This window comes from Protomyces lactucae-debilis (assembly GCF_002105105.1).
Source record: "Protomyces lactucae-debilis strain 12-1054 chromosome Unknown BCR37scaffold_29, whole genome shotgun sequence".
In the NCBI taxonomy this organism is placed as follows: Eukaryota; Fungi; Ascomycota; class Taphrinomycetes; order Taphrinales; family Protomycetaceae; genus Protomyces; species Protomyces lactucae-debilis.
This window is the reverse complement of record NW_024468021.1, coordinates 47081-62818: the sequence shown is the minus strand read 5'-3', so window position 1 is coordinate 62818 and position 15738 is coordinate 47081. Positions and strand designations below refer to the sequence as shown.

General features: G+C 51.5%; 7 protein-coding genes across 7 annotated transcripts; 3 read left to right on the top strand and 4 right to left on the bottom strand.

Moving 5' to 3' along the window:
* The first annotated feature begins 490 nt into the window (after positions 1 to 490).
* On the top strand, positions 491 to 2203 carry BCR37DRAFT_411135 (MBOAT, membrane-bound O-acyltransferase family-domain-containing protein). Its single transcript, XM_040872191.1, has 2 exons — positions 491 to 1819; positions 1861 to 2203. The coding sequence occupies exons 1-2, from the start codon at positions 657 to 659 to the stop codon at positions 1874 to 1876; spliced, it is 1179 nt and encodes a 392-aa protein (XP_040722068.1). The 5' UTR covers positions 491 to 656; the 3' UTR covers positions 1877 to 2203.
* Positions 2204 to 3335: 1132 nt separating this feature from the next.
* Positions 3336 to 4296, bottom strand: BCR37DRAFT_395749 (uncharacterized protein; the record flags this gene model as incomplete). Its single annotated transcript, XM_040871667.1, has 2 exons — positions 3336 to 3995; positions 4036 to 4296. 2 exons carry the CDS (start codon positions 4294 to 4296, stop codon positions 3336 to 3338), a joined length of 921 nt encoding a protein of 306 aa, XP_040722067.1.
* Positions 4297 to 4995: 699 nt separating this feature from the next.
* Positions 4996 to 6615, top strand: BCR37DRAFT_389852 (anaphase-promoting complex subunit 5-domain-containing protein; the record flags this gene model as incomplete). The annotated part of the gene is made up of 4 exons (XM_040870776.1): positions 4996 to 5130; positions 5168 to 5278; positions 5315 to 6322; positions 6376 to 6615. The coding sequence occupies 4 exons, from the start codon at positions 4996 to 4998 to the stop codon at positions 6613 to 6615; spliced, it is 1494 nt and encodes a 497-aa protein (XP_040722066.1).
* Positions 6616 to 6808: 193 nt separating this feature from the next.
* On the bottom strand, positions 6809 to 7744 carry BCR37DRAFT_334132 (mitochondrial carrier domain-containing protein; the record flags this gene model as incomplete). Its single annotated transcript, XM_040867130.1, has 1 exon — positions 6809 to 7744. A coding segment is annotated over one exon (936 nt), but the record flags the coding sequence as incomplete, so codon positions are not given.
* Positions 7745 to 8127: 383 nt separating this feature from the next.
* Positions 8128 to 8871, bottom strand: BCR37DRAFT_372512 (40S ribosomal protein S9; the record flags this gene model as incomplete). Its single annotated transcript, XM_040868356.1, has 2 exons — positions 8733 to 8871; positions 8128 to 8560 (listed from the first exon to the last, which is right to left on the bottom strand). Exons 1-2 carry the CDS (start codon positions 8861 to 8863, stop codon positions 8128 to 8130), a joined length of 564 nt encoding a protein of 187 aa, XP_040722064.1. The 5' UTR covers positions 8864 to 8871.
* A 220-nt stretch (positions 8872 to 9091) lies between these two features.
* BCR37DRAFT_384406 (uncharacterized protein) lies at positions 9092 to 13355 on the top strand. Its single transcript, XM_040870220.1, has one exon. The coding sequence runs from the start codon at positions 9207 to 9209 to the stop codon at positions 13326 to 13328; it is 4122 nt and encodes a 1373-aa protein (XP_040722063.1). The 5' UTR covers positions 9092 to 9206; the 3' UTR covers positions 13329 to 13355.
* Positions 13356 to 14159: 804 nt separating this feature from the next.
* Positions 14160 to 15674, bottom strand: BCR37DRAFT_352600 (acetyl-coenzyme A transporter 1-domain-containing protein; the record flags this gene model as incomplete). The annotated part of the gene is made up of 1 exon (XM_040868145.1): positions 14160 to 15674. The coding sequence occupies one exon, from the start codon at positions 15672 to 15674 to the stop codon at positions 14160 to 14162; it is 1515 nt and encodes a 504-aa protein (XP_040722062.1).
* Positions 15675 to 15738: the final 64 nt, after the last annotated feature.

Here is a 15738-nt window from a genome sequence, read left to right as displayed (position 1 = left end):
CTGACAGCGACACTGCCGTGGATGACGTCTCTTCATTATTAAGCGCGCAATCTACCCGACGAGTGCTCACTGCTCAGTGCTCCATCTACAATGCTCCGACCAGGGCAAAATGCTTGCTTAAGCCGGCCCGACTGCTTTCTCAGCTGACCCTGACAGTATGCTACTTGAACTGACAAAGGCCCACACCTGCGTCAAATGCTTGATCCTCTCAAACGCATAGATTGACCAGTGCTGCAGCTATTCAACAGATGTCGCAAAGGCGACCATTCATATCACGCAAGCCGACAAAGGACCCACAGGACTATTCATATGAACAAGTCGAAGTCTCTGGCGAGCGCCAATCGCCTGCAGGTGCCGACAAGGAGGCTGCCAAGCTCGTTGCGTCAAAATATGGCATCAGCGTCAAGGGCTCGCAAAAGAAAGAGCACAAGCAGTTTCGCGATGTCAAATTCACGCCGCAGACAACAGCCTTTGATACATTCAATCCGAGATCTGGCGGCTCCTTCCATGGCTTCTTTGCCTTGTTTTGGCTTGGCTTCGCCTTTCTTGTGGTCAAGACGTACCTTCAGCATTGGCGCGCGACCGGGTATTGGACACCCGGCAAGTTGCTCACATTGTACAAGCTCAATGCGGGCGACTTGGCAGCGACAGATGCCATGATGGTCTGTAGCAGTGTCGTCATCTTGCCGCTGCAACTCCTCATGCTTTATGGCGTTTCTTGGAATAAAGTCGGTTGGGTCGTCCAGCACATCTGGCAGACATTTTACCTTGGCTATGTCATGCACCGATCCTACACGCGCAATTGGGAATGGATCCAGAGTGTATTCATTGTACTGCATGCTATCGTCATGCTCATGAAGATGCACTCTTATGCCATGTACAACGGATACCTCTCGGAAGTGTACAAACGCAGAAACAAGCTTGAGAGACAATTGTTGCAGATGCGCAAGGAGACAAAGCCCAGCAAAGCCCCGTCGAGAGCCAAGGCGGAGCGCAAAAACTCGGAGAGTGGGGATTCGGTCGACTCTACCTCTACTTTGGCAGATGAGTGTGAAGAGACTAACCTGGCGAGCGAAATTGCCGAGTTGTCTGACGAACTGACGCTTGACGGCGTCACATACCCAGAGAATCTGACCCTGGGTAATTACGTCGACTATCTGTTGGTTCCATCTCTCATCTACGACATTTCCTTCCCGCGAACAGAGAAGATTCGCTGGAGCTATGTGGCAGAGAAGACTCTCGCCACACTCGGCACGTTCTTCCTCATGACCATGATTGTCGAGCACTACGTTTTGCCAGTCATTCCTGTCAACCTTGCAACCATGACGACGACCGACAAGCTCAGGGAGCTGCCATGGCTCATGCTCGACATGGTGTTCCCCTTCATCTCGCTGTACCTGCTCACCTTCTATATCATCTTTGAATGTGTGTGCCAGTGGTTCGCAGAGATGACTCGCTTTGCTGATCGCAACTTTTACGACGACTGGTGGAACTCCATCTCATGGGATCAGTTTGCTCGCAATTGGAACAAGCCGGTCCACAGATTTCTGTTGCGACATGTCTACCACTCGAGTATATCCACGCTCAAGGTGAGCAAGAACCACGCGACGCTCATTACATTTTTGCTCTCCTCCCTCGTCCACGAAGCAGTCATGGCGTGTATGACGAAGAAAATTCGAATGTACCTGCTCTGCAGCCAAATGCTACAGCTTCCACTTGTGGCGCTCAGTCGGTTGCCGATTCTCAAAAGGCATCCAGTGGTAGGCAATGTCTTCTTTTGGTTCGGATTGTTTTGTGGACCGGGTTTCCTCTGTCTGGCGTATGTTTCCTTCGAATGTTCATTGTGGTACTAACTTGCAGCTACGTGCTCTTCTAGGTTGACTCTGATGGGGCAATGACGAGACTGGCGAGTATGTTACCGGAGCAAATGTCTAGATCTCAGTTTGTCTTGACGAGATGAATGAGGCAATCAGTCATCTTTGAGACGCGTCTCGTCAATGCTTGGCGTTGTTGTCTCAAAGCAGACTCATCTAGTGTCCGGGCTTGACAAGTTTCCGTAACAGGTACGGCGCATGCGCTGGTTTGCCAACTGTAAGGGTATATGTAGTTGTAGATGCATGGGAATTCTTTACTCGAGATTTGAATTCTTGGGAAGCCAGGTTGCTCAGAACAAGATTGGTTGCCTTGTTGAGGCTGATGAGGCATGAACGGCTTCCAGTCTGTAGACGACTTCACAACTAGCGAGATGAGGAGTCCTTCACTGCCTGTGACTCTTCAGCCGCGCTTCAATTACTGAATCTCACTACTTGGCGAAGAAGTGCACGGTGTACGCAAGTGTCTCCTTCTATTTGACTTTCGTTGAGGGACTGTAATCCTCATGTGCTCTCATCCTTCATACGCATCATGCAGCCCGTTTCCACACTACCGAGAAGGGCGTAACACTAAATTCAACTATCTATGCACCGGAGACCTCTTTCTTGATATCTTTAGCGTAACAGCTCGCTCCCGTTTCATGACGATGCTGTAGAAGTCCATCAATGTCCTGTCCTTCAGCACTTTCAGAGTTACACTTCTTCTTTTTGGTGAACGTCAATGAAATGGAGTCTAGAAAAGCTACAGATTTCTTGAGCTCGACAATGTCGCTCAAGACACGTAGCTAAGCTGGTATATTACATGGTAAGATTTTCAGGGGCAGATTTGTGTTAGGAAAATATTTTTATCCAACGTTTCAAAATCAACATCCTAACAGTTGTAACCGCTCTGCAGAGATCAAGAGCTCAACAACTTGAAAAAGGCCCGATTTTGTGGTCAAGGATACCAAAGGAATGCAAGAATCGGCCGATTAGAGTTGGACGAGGAGTAACAACTGCATCCAGAAAATGAATGAACCTGGGATGCACTCGGCTGTTTGTATGGGGTTGACACTTCCGGAGTCTGTACACATATATACATAGACACATATGGGAAGTAAGAAGTGCTCTGATGGATTGATGGCAAGATTCTCGCCGCTCTCGGTGGCCAGCGTATATCTATGATTCATGGACGATATCCTGACTCATTGGCCCAGCCTGAATTCTCAACTCTTTAACAATGGGAAAATCACAAGAACCAAAGATTGATTGCTATCAATGTCAACCTGCTGCCATGCGCGCTATCCTAGTTCAATTGTCTGTTCGTGTCTCATAGGTCGTGTCATCTGAATCGCTCGCCTGCCAAATGCCAGGTCACCGGGAGCGAAAACGCCACCATGGCGACGTCATGCCGTCCAATACCTGGGAAGTTGGGAACATCAACGTCGGTGTGTTTTGCCTCAAATGGCATCAGGGGTCAGCCGCTTACTGTAGGTATGGGTGCATGCCTGCATAGCGTAGACTCAAGTCATCCACTTGGTAAGGATTCGTCAATGCTCCTGCTTGCCAAAATTGACTCATTCCATCATCATCTTGGATAATGGGCGCCATGGGTTGCGCTGGGTCAAAGAGGGGATTAGCATAGTTGTTGAGCAGCGGCAATGAACTCTGTGGCATGAGTGACGGGAGTGGCAGCTGTTGCGGTGCTGGCATCGCATACCCACCATAGTATTCTGGCCAAGTCTCGAGATGTGTATTGGAACCACTTGCACCCGAGTAAAAGCCGCTATCAAGTGACATGCTGCGTTGAGCTTGTGATGCTGCTCGACGGTCTTTCACAATTGGATTCATATCTGTGCTGGAGGCATTGGAGCTGCTGGACTGATAAGAGATAGGCGCCCAGTGAACAGGCACATCAGAAGCCAGCGCTGCAGGCTGCTGGACAGGAGATGGCAGTGAGCTTGTTGATCCTTGTGATGTCGTGCGTGAGCGCTTGCTTGTCGACTTTGGAGGCCGCGCCTTGAAGCCTGCTGCTGCGTACTGTGCTGGGAAGGCGTTCCTGAAACGGTCTCGCAGGTCTGTTGAGCGTCTTGTACCAAAGTCTAGCTCTGGATCGCGCTGGATCTTTGTCCAGGATGGTCCATGCTGTTTGTTAGTCAGGGAATAAGGATAAGGTTGCGCATACTCGCTCAAAGCCCTTGATGAGGCGGATATCTTCATCTGCAGTGAAGGCCCTGCGTTCGCGACGGTAGACGATATTGCCCTCTGCATCCATGACAGGCTTGGGCGATGGTACGCCCTTCAAGTGTTCCTTTGTACTTGGTTTTGGCTGGCAACTGCTGCTGCGTCGCTTCTGTTGCGGTGGTGCGATGGGACTCGTGGCAAGACTGGCCGGGTAGAAGTGCTCGAGGCCCATGTGAGTGAGTGGTTGTGCGCTGCTGTCCATGCTGAATGCTGCAGGGCTGTAGGGTATAGAGTAGCTGTGCTGCTGATCAGATGAGGGTAGTGGATGGGGTTTGTTGCAGAGGGAAGATGGCCGCTACACTCTCGAGATCAAATATTCCCTCCCTCCCGCACTGACGATGATGCGCTTTCCTTGCTGCACTTGCTCGAGCCTGGAAGAAGCCTGGATGCCTGTGCGCCTGGGTGTTCTGTGCGCTGTAGACCGCCGCATCTATCCCGAGCCCCTGCGCCCTGCCGTCACCCTCTCGTCTACCTGCCCAATCACAGCACCAAGCCCGCGTATGGTGGCGCACTGCGTCATCGTCTACCAGAAAGCAGATCAAGTTGCAGTCACAAGACTCAAGCAGCGACAGGCGGACTTGTGCTGTTGTTGCTCAAATCCTCTTGAGTCTCGACTCCCTAGTATCTCACTGATTGCAGACAGGGATTAATGCCAGGAGAGACTGCTTACTCACCTGCTGACCCACTCCCGCAGAAGCTTCTTTCAGATGGAGGTTTCAGTCACGTGCTTGTGTCATCTGATCATCCGAGACACCCAGAGACGCGACGCGCTATGACTGCACTGCATCCATTTGTCTAGCATAGCACTGTCCTCCCTCAAGGCCAAGATTGGCTGCTTAGCCCCACACTCCTAGATATACAACAGCTCCTGCAAGACATTGACGCACAGCTCGCTTCTCATATGGCCGTGCCGCTCGAGACTGTTCCATGTCACGAGATAGCTCTGGCATGTCTCATACGCAGTCGTGTAGAAGCAGACGCTCTGCCCCGAGCTCTCAGGTTTGCCGTGCTAGACTTTTGTTTCACCATACTCGAGGTACGTGTGCTGTTCGGCAGCGCCATCTGACCTCTAGACAAAAACAGGCAGCCTGAGCTTCCACAATTTCATGGACAGGCTTCGTAGCGCCACCGAACATTGCTCAAGAGAAGACATCAAGACTCTCTACACTGCCTTCCAAAACGAGGTTCGTCCTCTGCTGCATTGACACAACTCACCTCAGCTGAAAACATGCGACGATGAAGATGGCCTGCACTACATGATGACCTATTTTTTTGTCATACAAAATGACTACACGCCACTCATTCCTCTGACACCAGCATCTTATCTCGGTACATTTATGCGCAAGCTTCATCTTCATTTCAAGGAGCTCGCCTTTCACCAGCTTGCAAGCACGACAGACCGCTTCCGAAACTGGCTGCAAAATCTCGAGACACGTAGCGATGTACAAAGTGGCACACAAGATCTCAAGAGCCTGCATGGCTTCCACGCCCAGCGCGTAGCGAAACTATATGGAATGCCGCATCCTGGCATCGACAGGGCACTCGAACGACACGGTGAGGAGGCAGCCTCGGACGTGGAGCAAAGCTACACGCAATTCCTTGCCGCTTGGAAACGAGGCGACTATAGCACATCCATCGAAAGTCTATCTCGCTACTTTGACTATGCTCTCGGAGACGCAGGTCGTTCTTCCTACCAATATGCACTGCTAAATCTTGCTTTACTACAAGCTGATTTTGGTTGCATCAAGGAAGCATTGTGGGCTATTCACGAAACGATTGATGCCGCTCGTGATGCAAAGGACGACATCTGCCTCAATTTTGCGCTTTCATGGCTATCGAGCCTATCCGATACTGGTGCACTCAAGGATGAACCAGGCTTGCAGGCCCTCAAGGCAGATAACCATGTCATTCGCCGAGCCCACAAAAATCACCTCCCAAAGATTGAAGCTGCTGCATATCTCGCGCGAAGTCAAGCGAGTAGTGGCGGTGATAGCTATATCAATCTCTTGAAAAGCCAACGAGCCATCCTCGACTCGGACGATAGTCTTGGCATGGACCAATTTTTGGCCATGTCGACGTTATGGCAGTCGATGGATTGTTTGCCTCTCTGTGATTTATTCCTGTCGTTGGCGTGCTCTATGCATGCTCCGGATGATTCTGCTGTGCATGCGCAGCTACTGTGTGCCATGGCACGAAGACTGCGAATCCTCGGAAGGCAAGAGGAAGCGGTCCAATGGCTACAACCAGAACACTCTGCCTCAAAGCAACATACGTACCACAGGCTGTTGACTGTTCAGGAGGCACTGTTCAGTATAGAGGACAAGGACGCTATGGAGCTGCCACTCTCACAGGAAGAGGTGTGCCTGGAGGACATGGCCATCAAGCACGACCCAACAGCTGTGGCACCGCGAATCCATCGTGCATTGAAGCGTCAGGAACTACAAAGCGCATGGCCGTCGTTGAAGACGCTGAAAACTGTCAAGCAGACACCACGCATCAAGTCACTGGTTCTCCAGCTTGAATGCAAAGTATGGCTGGCGAGTAGCGAGCCTGAACGAGCGCTGATTCCTGCAGTGCAGGCGCTCAAGCATTGCCTGGATCATGCACTCATCCGCGACTACAAGCAAGCATGGGGCATGTTCAAATCCATCACAAATACGTTGGAGACGGTTTAGATGCAGTCTATCGTACACATGCTCGCTGAGACATTAAGCGAGCAACTCAACAACGAGTTCATAGGTGCCAAACAAGATGGCGGCGCTGGGTACGACTCTGAGGAGATGGGCCGTCATGCCGCCATATAACGCACTCGCGCCTTCTTCCTTGAGGACCAGTTTGAAGCACTGCACAAGACCGGTATATTTCGGCCGGCCATCAGGTGGTAATTGTCGAAGACGTGTACGGATGACTTCGTGCGGGTAAGCAAATCCAGCAGCAACGAGTTTTGCTCCTGCTGCCGCACCGAGCTTGCCTGCCCATTCAATGGCATTCTCAAGGGTGGTATTATCTGGTAGACCTTGCTGCTTCCTTCGAATTGTGCGTCGTGCAATCATTCCTTTGAAGTATTCATAGGTGGTCCATTGAATGATGGATTCTGAAACACCCAGGTATGATGCTGTGAGACCTTTATACAAGCCTCGAAGACCCTCTTGCTTGAGTACTTTCTTCAAACAGTCGAAACTGTTGCTGTACTGCCGTTGTGTTACATCGTGCGCCTTGTCGAGCTGCAGTCGTGTCTTGACGAGCCATATTGGATTAGTTGCCGTTGATGTGATGATACCAGCTATCGCAGCAGCTGATAGATGCACCATACTATTCTCCTTGCCGTCGTAAAAGGCATCCGACAAGAGACGCTTGCCGGTACCGTAGCTAAAGAAGTTGATGCTCCGTGCAGGAACAATACCGAGCAAGTTTGGACCGAGTCCACGGAAGAGCGCCTTTGTGCCTTCTGTCCGGCTGATTTCTCCAATCATGCGAAATGTATCGGCAAAGTGGTGTAGTCCTTTACCAACGACAGTGCGTGGAACAACCACATTGGTAGGACGTATGCGATTGGCATAGTAATCTGATTGAAGGCGTGTCTTGATGACATCCAGTGGTGAGGTCACTAGCGCACCAGCAAAACCAGCAACAGCCCCTGCGACGAAATGGACACCCGGTGGGATATTACGCACGGGGAGTGCTGTGATGGGGGTCGTTGTGGCTGGAACGACCGTCGCATGTATATGCTTGTCCCGTATGTTCTCTGCCTCGGGCCTGCCGAGTGAGGCCATCCCCTCGTAGCTTGTTCTTGGCGGCTGTAGCTCTTAGTCGTCGACTGCAAACTTGCGACTCAACTATTTTTTGTCGTTGCAGATTGGCATGAGGTCACGATAAAGAAGAGCAAAAGAAGGTCAATGGGAAAGGCTTGATTCTTTATGAAAATGGGCAAGAGCAAGCGCTCCGGTAAGTAAGGTGAGGATAAGCCTAATGCATTTACTCGTCGTCCTCAGCACTGGATCTGTTAGTATAGAGCAAAAGCAATTGAAGATACTTACGCCTCGTCGCCGCCAGAGGCAGCAGCGGCAGCTCGCTTTCTCTTGACACGGCCAGCACGACCACCGCCAAAGGGCGAGGTGAGGGCAAAGTCAATGTGCTTCTGCGAGTCGAGACGCACAATGAAGGAAGGCACGTTGACAATCTGCTTGCCGACACGGATGTGACGCTGACGGATGAGAACACGGGCGTGGTGGATAGACTTGGCAAGTCCGAGCTTGAAGACTTGCGTCTGGAGACGACGCTCCAAAAAGTCCTCGACACGGAGGGCAAGCACGTAATCGAGCTTCATGCGTGTCTCATCGAGAACACCGACGCGAACGAGTCGGCGAATAAGGGCGTTACCCTCGAAAAGACGCTTGGGGTCTTTGTCGTCGAGCGTGAGCAGCTCTCGCGCAGCACGTCGGATCTTTGAGAGAGTAAGCAGAACCCTGAATCTAAGTCAGTCTTCATGCCCAGTGCAACTCAAGTTTTTGGGGGTTGAGGAGAAGATGCCGAACAGTGGTAGTGTGATGCATGTAAGGCAAGGAAAGCCAACGACATGCAGACACAGACCAAGGCCCAGGCAGCCTCTCCTCCCTCTCCCAATTCATGGGAACCTACCGCCAAATTTCACGCTTGTTTCGGAGACCATATTCACCGACGAGCTTGAGTTCGTAGTCGAGACGGGATGCGGTGAAGGGCCTTGCAGGCGTCTTTGCGGTCTTGGAGCATGCCCTTGGTGCGATCGGCATGGTTGCTGGTTGTTGTGTGTTGCTGCTGTCGCTTCTGTGCTTCTGCTGCTCTGCTGCTGCTCACTCGCTCACTTCACTCGCTGCTTCTCTGCTGCTTCCTCGCCTGAATTCAGAATTATTTCTTGGTGCGGTTTATTTGCCTGTGACTGTGCATTGAGGGGTGGTTGCTGCCTAACCCTGGATCTGTCCATCTCGTCGCCACTCTCTCTACTCTACTACTCTGCTACTATTGACTGCTACTACTGCTACTACTGCTACTACTCTGCTACTCTATCTACTATTAACTGCTACTACTACCACCGCTGCATTGCTACTGACATTGCTACTGCACAACGTATGATGCATGACTTCACTTGACACACCACACGCATTCTCTCTCCAGTTCTCCCTCAACTACATAGACTACGAACTCTACCCACCCACTCCCCTAGACCAGCAGCGCAATGCCTTTGACAGCAACGATGCACACTTCCAAAGTGTCCCCGTCATCCGCATCTTTGGCCGTACAGATGCAGGACAGCATGTCTGCGCCCTCATACACGGCGCATACCCCTACATGTTTATCGAGTACAAGGGAAAGCTAGACTCCCACAGCATCAACCTCAATTGCCTCAAGCTGCATGAAAGCATCAATGTCACCCTTGCCACCACCTACAGACGCAACCCGCATGATGATACGAGCACCTTTGTCGCAGATATTACTGTTTGCAAAGCAACACCCTTCTATGGCATGCACGCAGGGTGGCGCTACTACTTCAAGATCTCTCTGCTCAGTCCCAAGCACATGACACGTCTCGCTGACTTGCTGAGACAGGGATCCATCTTTGGCGGTCCCTGCCAGCCGTACGAATCTCAGCTGCCCTACCTCATTCAATTCATGATTGACTACAACCTCTATGGGTGTGCACCCGTACGCTGTGCTCACGTAGCCTTTCGACATCCATTGCCCGAGCCGTTGTCCAATACCTTCTCATCTCTTGGCAATACGGGACAATCGCAGCATACGCTGCACGGCTCTGAAACGCTGCATACTGGCAATATCCCAAAACAGCATCAGCTGGATCCAGAGCATTTCCCGCGTCAGTCACATACGACGCTCGAGGTGGACATTGCAACAAGTCAAATCCTCAATCGTCTTGTACTCAAGCAGCGCATCCTCCACAAGAATCTGCAAGCCGAGCACTGGACCGGTGGGACAACCTTGCCCTCATTGCAGGAGCTCTGGCATGAAGAAGCTGCGCGTCGAGAGTCGATGGGAATGTCCTTTGATATGCGTGGCTACATTAGTACAGAGTCGCGGGCTCGATCGACTTTCTGGACCAATGAAGACGATCTCAAGAAACGGTATGAACAAGTCTTGCAAGCAGACCAGAGTCAACATCCTGATCTGCCCGATTCTGATACAATACCTACTTCATTCGAGGCGATTGAGGTCTTCGCTCAACGACAAGCACTCTTGGTGAGTCTCAATAAGGGCACATTGCCACATACCGGCTTATCGCAAGATCGCATTGCTTCCATTCGCAAAATTGATGAAGAACGACAGCTCTTCATGTCAAGTCAGCGTAGTGGACCGCCACCAACTCCGGGTCGCGCCCAGTTCCAATCTGCAACAATGACTGACTTGGCCCGAACGATACAACCATCAAGCGTGGCGCGACATTTCCTGGTACAACGCCTTCGTGGAGGCGGTCGCTTCAACTATCATCCACCGCCTTCACCAGCGGATCTTGCACAAAACAGCCTGCAACACTTGAGCAGTGCGTTTCCAGCACCGCATTATGGCGACCCAGCAGATTTTCCAGCCATCACCAAAGACTTCCATGGCGTCACACCTCGATCAGATCATCCAGCTCACATTTCATCCTTTCTACCAAGAACCGGTCAGGCACGGTGTAAGTCTTGGTCATATAGCAAAAGTGCTCCGACGACTGCTCAGCTCAAAGACACCTGGCGCCCAGTCAAAAGGCGCTTGCAGCAGGCAAGTCAAGTGATGGCACCGACACAGCATCTCACTGGCACGCCTGCGACGTCTGTCAGTCAGGCAGACGTCCCTCTCAGCGTATTGAGTATCGAAATGCACGCTCAGTCTCGTGGAGGTCTACTCCCGAATCCAACAAATGACCCAGTCCTCGCCATTTATTGGGCTTTTGAAGATCTAGGGCTCGGTGGTCCAATCAGGCAAGGCTGTCTATTGAGTACGCAAGAGCTACCAATGCATGCAGCGGCGCGTGGTATCCAAGTGCTAGAGTCGGAGCTCGACTTGCTCAATGCTTTGGTTGAGCTTGTTAGAGAACTCGACCCAGACATTGTCATGAGCTTTGAGATGCAAAACAGTTCTGTTGGCTATTTGCATGAACGAGCACATCTCGCCTTCTCCTTTGACTTGTGTGAAGAGCTTGGTCGGTTCGTGCCCTCTGAAAAGACTCGGCAAGTTTTCCATGATCGATGGGGCGAGACAACGGCAACGTCCGTCAAGATTGCTGGACGGCATGTACTCAATTTGTGGCGTGTCATGCGTGGCGAAATGAACTTGTTGCAGTACACCCTGGAGAATGTGTGCTTTCATTTACTCAAGCGTCGACTGCCAAAGTACGAGGTACCCAAATTGCAAATCTGGCTTTCCAGCGATAGTGTCGCATGTCAGCAGCGCGTGTATCGCTACTACACTCAACGCACGCGCCTCAATCTCGAGATTTGTCAAGTGCAAGGTTTGCTCTCTCGTGTCAGTGAACAAGCACGACTGCTTGGCATTGACTTTTACTCAGTCTTCTCTCGAGGTTCGCAATTCAAGGTGGAATCACTCATGTTTCGCATTGCTAAGCCAGAGTGCTATATGCTCCTTTCGCCGAGTCGCAAACAAGTCGCACAGCAAAATGCACTAGAGTGTCTGCCTCTTGTCATGGAACCGCAATCACATTTCTACCATGATCCGGTTGTGGTCCTGGACTTTACCTCGCTCTACCCATCTATTGTGATTGCCTACAATTACTGTTACTCGACCTGCCTTGGCAAGTTGGGGTATGGCGGCGTAGAGCCGAAGCTCGGCGTTACTTATTATAACGCTGAAGGAGTTATGCGGCAGGCACTTGGAGATGATGTGGAGATTGCACCAAACGGCGTCGTCTATGCAAAGGCCAGCACACGCAAGTCACTGCTTGCTAAAATGTTGACAGACTTGTTGGAGACGCGCGCCATGGTCAAGCAAGGGATGAAACTCACGAAGGATAAGCGACTGCTCAAGTTGATGCACAATCGACAACTGGCTCTCAAGCTCATTGCTAATGTCACTTATGGCTACACCTCTGCTTCGTTCTCTGGTCGAATGCCCTGTAGCGACATTGCCGACAGTATCGTTCAGACTGGTCGTGAATCCCTCGAGATGGCGATCGAGCACATTTATGCTCACCCTGACTGGAATGCCGAGGTGGTCTATGGCGATACTGACTCGCTCTTCATCAAGCTACCAGGCAGAACAAAGGAGGAGGCTTATGCGCTGGGCCAGGCAATGGCCAAGGATATCACCCGGCTGAGTCCCAGCCCTGTCAGCCTCAAGTTTGAAAAGGTGTATCTGCCTTGTATTCTGCTGGCCAAGAAGCGCTATGTCGGCTTCAAGTACGAGTCGCCAACGGATGAGCCGGTCTTTGAAGCAAAGGGCATCGAGACGGTACGACGAGATGGCACACCGGCAGAGCAAAAGATTGAGGAAAAGGCCCTTCGCATCTTGTTTACGACTGGTGACATTTCCCAAGTGAAGCGCTACTTTCAGGAAGAGTGCTGGAAAATCATGACAGGCAAGTGCTCTCTCCATGACTTTTGTTTTGCAAAGGAAGTCAAGCTCGGTCATTACTCTACCAAGGGCGTTCCACCCCCTGGCGCCGTCATTTCCGCGCGCAGTATTGCGCGAGATCCGCGTTCTGAGCCACAGTATGGCGAGCGAGTCCCTTATCTCGTCATTTCTGGTCCGGCTCGTTCTCGCTTGACTGATCGTTGTGTCGCACCGGAAGAGCTGCTCAACAATCCAGACTTGCGGTTGGATGTGGATTACTACATCACCAAGAACATCGTCCCTCCCTTGGAACGCTTGTTTAGCATCATGGGCGTGCAAGTGCGATCGTGGTACGATGAGATGCCGCGCAGTAAGATTGAACGAGGCAAGCAGACGGGAATGTTGGCTCAATTCCTGAGTTCATCGCATTGTCCAGTCTGCCGGCAAGATCAAAACAGGCCTGGTATTTGTGCTACATGCCTTGCCAAGCCTGATTCGACGCAATTCGACTTGACGATGGCAGCGAGGGAGAGTGAGCGCGTGCACCGCGATTTTTTGACCATCTGTGCGTCATGTTGTCGGCAGCCAGTATATGCAGAGGTAGCTTGCGTCTCGAAAGACTGCCCTGTCTATTATAAGCGGATTCGTAGTGAGCCCGCAGTAGACTTGGAGGTGTTGCTTCATAGTCAGGTTTAGGTTCGACATAGCAGTTCAAGTTTGTGCTACTCTTCAACAACTCTGCATGTATGTGCAAGGACGCAATGTGCCGACCTCGCGCGTCATACGCAGCAGTCGCACTGCCAAGACGCCGCTCTCTGATACATCTCCAAAAAAGAAGGCTGCAACAGCGCCTGCCAAAGTGACTGAAGCTCAAATTCTCGAGACTGGACTGCCAGCTGTGTCATCTCCATATGAAGGCCTCGACTGTCTCAGCGCTATTGACTATCTCAAGAAACAGCTACCAAATAAACCTGCCAAGCTGCCGCGCGCGCAATTGACTGCTCTGCTCTGTCGTCGACGTGACAGACCTCCGATCGTCTTGATGCACCAGGTTGCATCACTTTTTCCAAACGTTCCTGGGCTTGAGCGCGAAATGCAGACACTCGTCGCTCAAGGCAAAGTAGTGCAATGGCCTCTTCAAGGGGATGAGGTAGCTCTCATGCGCAAAGAAGACATGAATTTGCCAGAAGCCCTGCATACACTGGACCGCTTGACGGAAGACGAGGTTCGCAGCTATGCCGCCCAGGGCTTTCTTATTCGTAAAGACGGTGGCTTACAGCTTTCTGTGCCCAATCTAGGCATCTACACGTCTGCTTTACGCGCCGCTCGTCGCTGGATGTTGCAACATCTTAAAAGGGGAATTGCATTAGAGAAGGATTTGCAGACGCGCTACGATGCTTTCAAGGAGGGAGGCGTTATCGCCTGGCCCGTGCTAATGCATGACCTTGTTGGGTCATCTAGAATAGAAGTACTGAGATGCGCTGTCGGGCGTGCGCTGAGAATAACCAAGCGTGGCAGGAGTTATCTCTAGCTCTTGGAGATGCGCCAACTCCGCGGTCCCAGACTCTGTAGATGCAGCGTCTTGGGCTTGATGAAGGCCCAGAATGATATCGCACCAACAATGAGGCACAGAATGTTGATGACATAGTAGCCATCGACAGTGAAGCTGACCTTGCCTCCGGCTGCTTCGCACCTTTCTTGATCTATTTTGCCAAGAATTGCAAAAGCTGCCTCTTTGGAGGTGCATCGTTTGCGTGTAAAGTACTCTACACCTTCAAGTACAAAGTACTTTGGCCAGGTGCCCCCAAGGTTGGAGATTGTGTTGAGGAGCGTCATGTAGGTGCCTCCAATCAAAGGGTCGGCAATCTGTGTGTGGAAGGCACTAGCGCTGACAAACTGTACGGTGCTCATAAATGAACTGATGATGTGCTCGAGTACAATGAGCGTAAAGTAGAACCAGCCGACTTCTTTTGGCATGTAGTAAACGAGTAGCATGCCAAGGACTGCAGCCACGAGCCTGCCCTGAAAGGCGAGCAGCCAGGGCCGTAGTGGACGTGGCCCAGTCGACCACTTGGCAGCCAGGAAACCAAACAGAATTTCGAGCGGGAAATCAATCAACACTGCAAGCGACAAGTCTTCCTTTTTGAGGCCTTTTTCAAGGAGCTTGAGATTTGTGACACTATCGTTTGTGACGAAGCCAATCTTGGCGATGAGATGAATCAGCATAAAGGTGCGCACCTGAGGAAGCTTGGTGACGGTCCAAATGGATTCATAGACCTCCCTGACGCTTTCAGTAACGTTTGTCTCTTTGGCTTCGCGCTTGATGAGCAGCAGAAAGGCAGTGACGACAAGAAAGATCCAACCGCAAGCAGTAATGTAGCCAGATAGCGTGATGAGACCCAGTGACGACTGATTTGCAGCATTTCGCCAGTAAGTGTTTGCAAACTCGGGCGACTGAAAGGCCAGAAAGACGGTGAAGGACAAGAAGTAGCCGGTATTGAGGCCAATAGTCTGTGCCGTCGATGCATAGCTTAGATTTTCTTCAGAGAGCAGCGTCAGTGCCCAGCCATCCACAGCAATGTCTTGCGTTGCACACAGCAAGACAAGGAAGAAGAAGAAGCATGTAAGTGTCTTGAGAGAGGCACCAGCATTGTCGACCCATTCATCTGCAAACCTCCCGATATACAAGAGACAGACGCCCACTGCTGCTTGCACAGGCAGAATCCAACTCTTGCGTCTGCCGATGCTTGTCACGTACAGAGCATCGACAATGGGGCTCCACAGCAGCTTGAGACTATAGGGGTAGCCAGCGAGCGAAAAGGTGCCCAGAGAGGCATAGTCCAGATGTGGTTGCAGTAGATACGGCAAGGAGCCCATTGTCAGTCCTAAAGGCACCCCCTGTAGCGCATACAGCACAATGAGGAGCGCAAGGGCCTGCTTGTCCTTGAGCGACAGGCCACGTTGCGCGTTTGGCTTCTCAATCTCCTGGAAGCCAGTTTCACGCGGAGCCAGTTCGATGGGCGTAACATGGCGCAGCGTCATCTCTTGCTTCTTTTGCCTCTTCGACATGCGTCAGCGCGTGCCCTCTGTCCTGCCAGACTAGCTG

Excerpts from the sequence above, each read along its gene's own strand:
- BCR37DRAFT_411135 (XM_040872191.1), top strand. The coding sequence starts at position 657 with ATGATGGTCTGTAGCAGTGTCGTCATCTTGCCGCTGCAACTCCTCATG.
- BCR37DRAFT_384406 (XM_040870220.1), top strand. The coding sequence starts at position 9,207 with ATGACTTCACTTGACACACCACACGCATTCTCTCTCCAGTTCTCCCTC.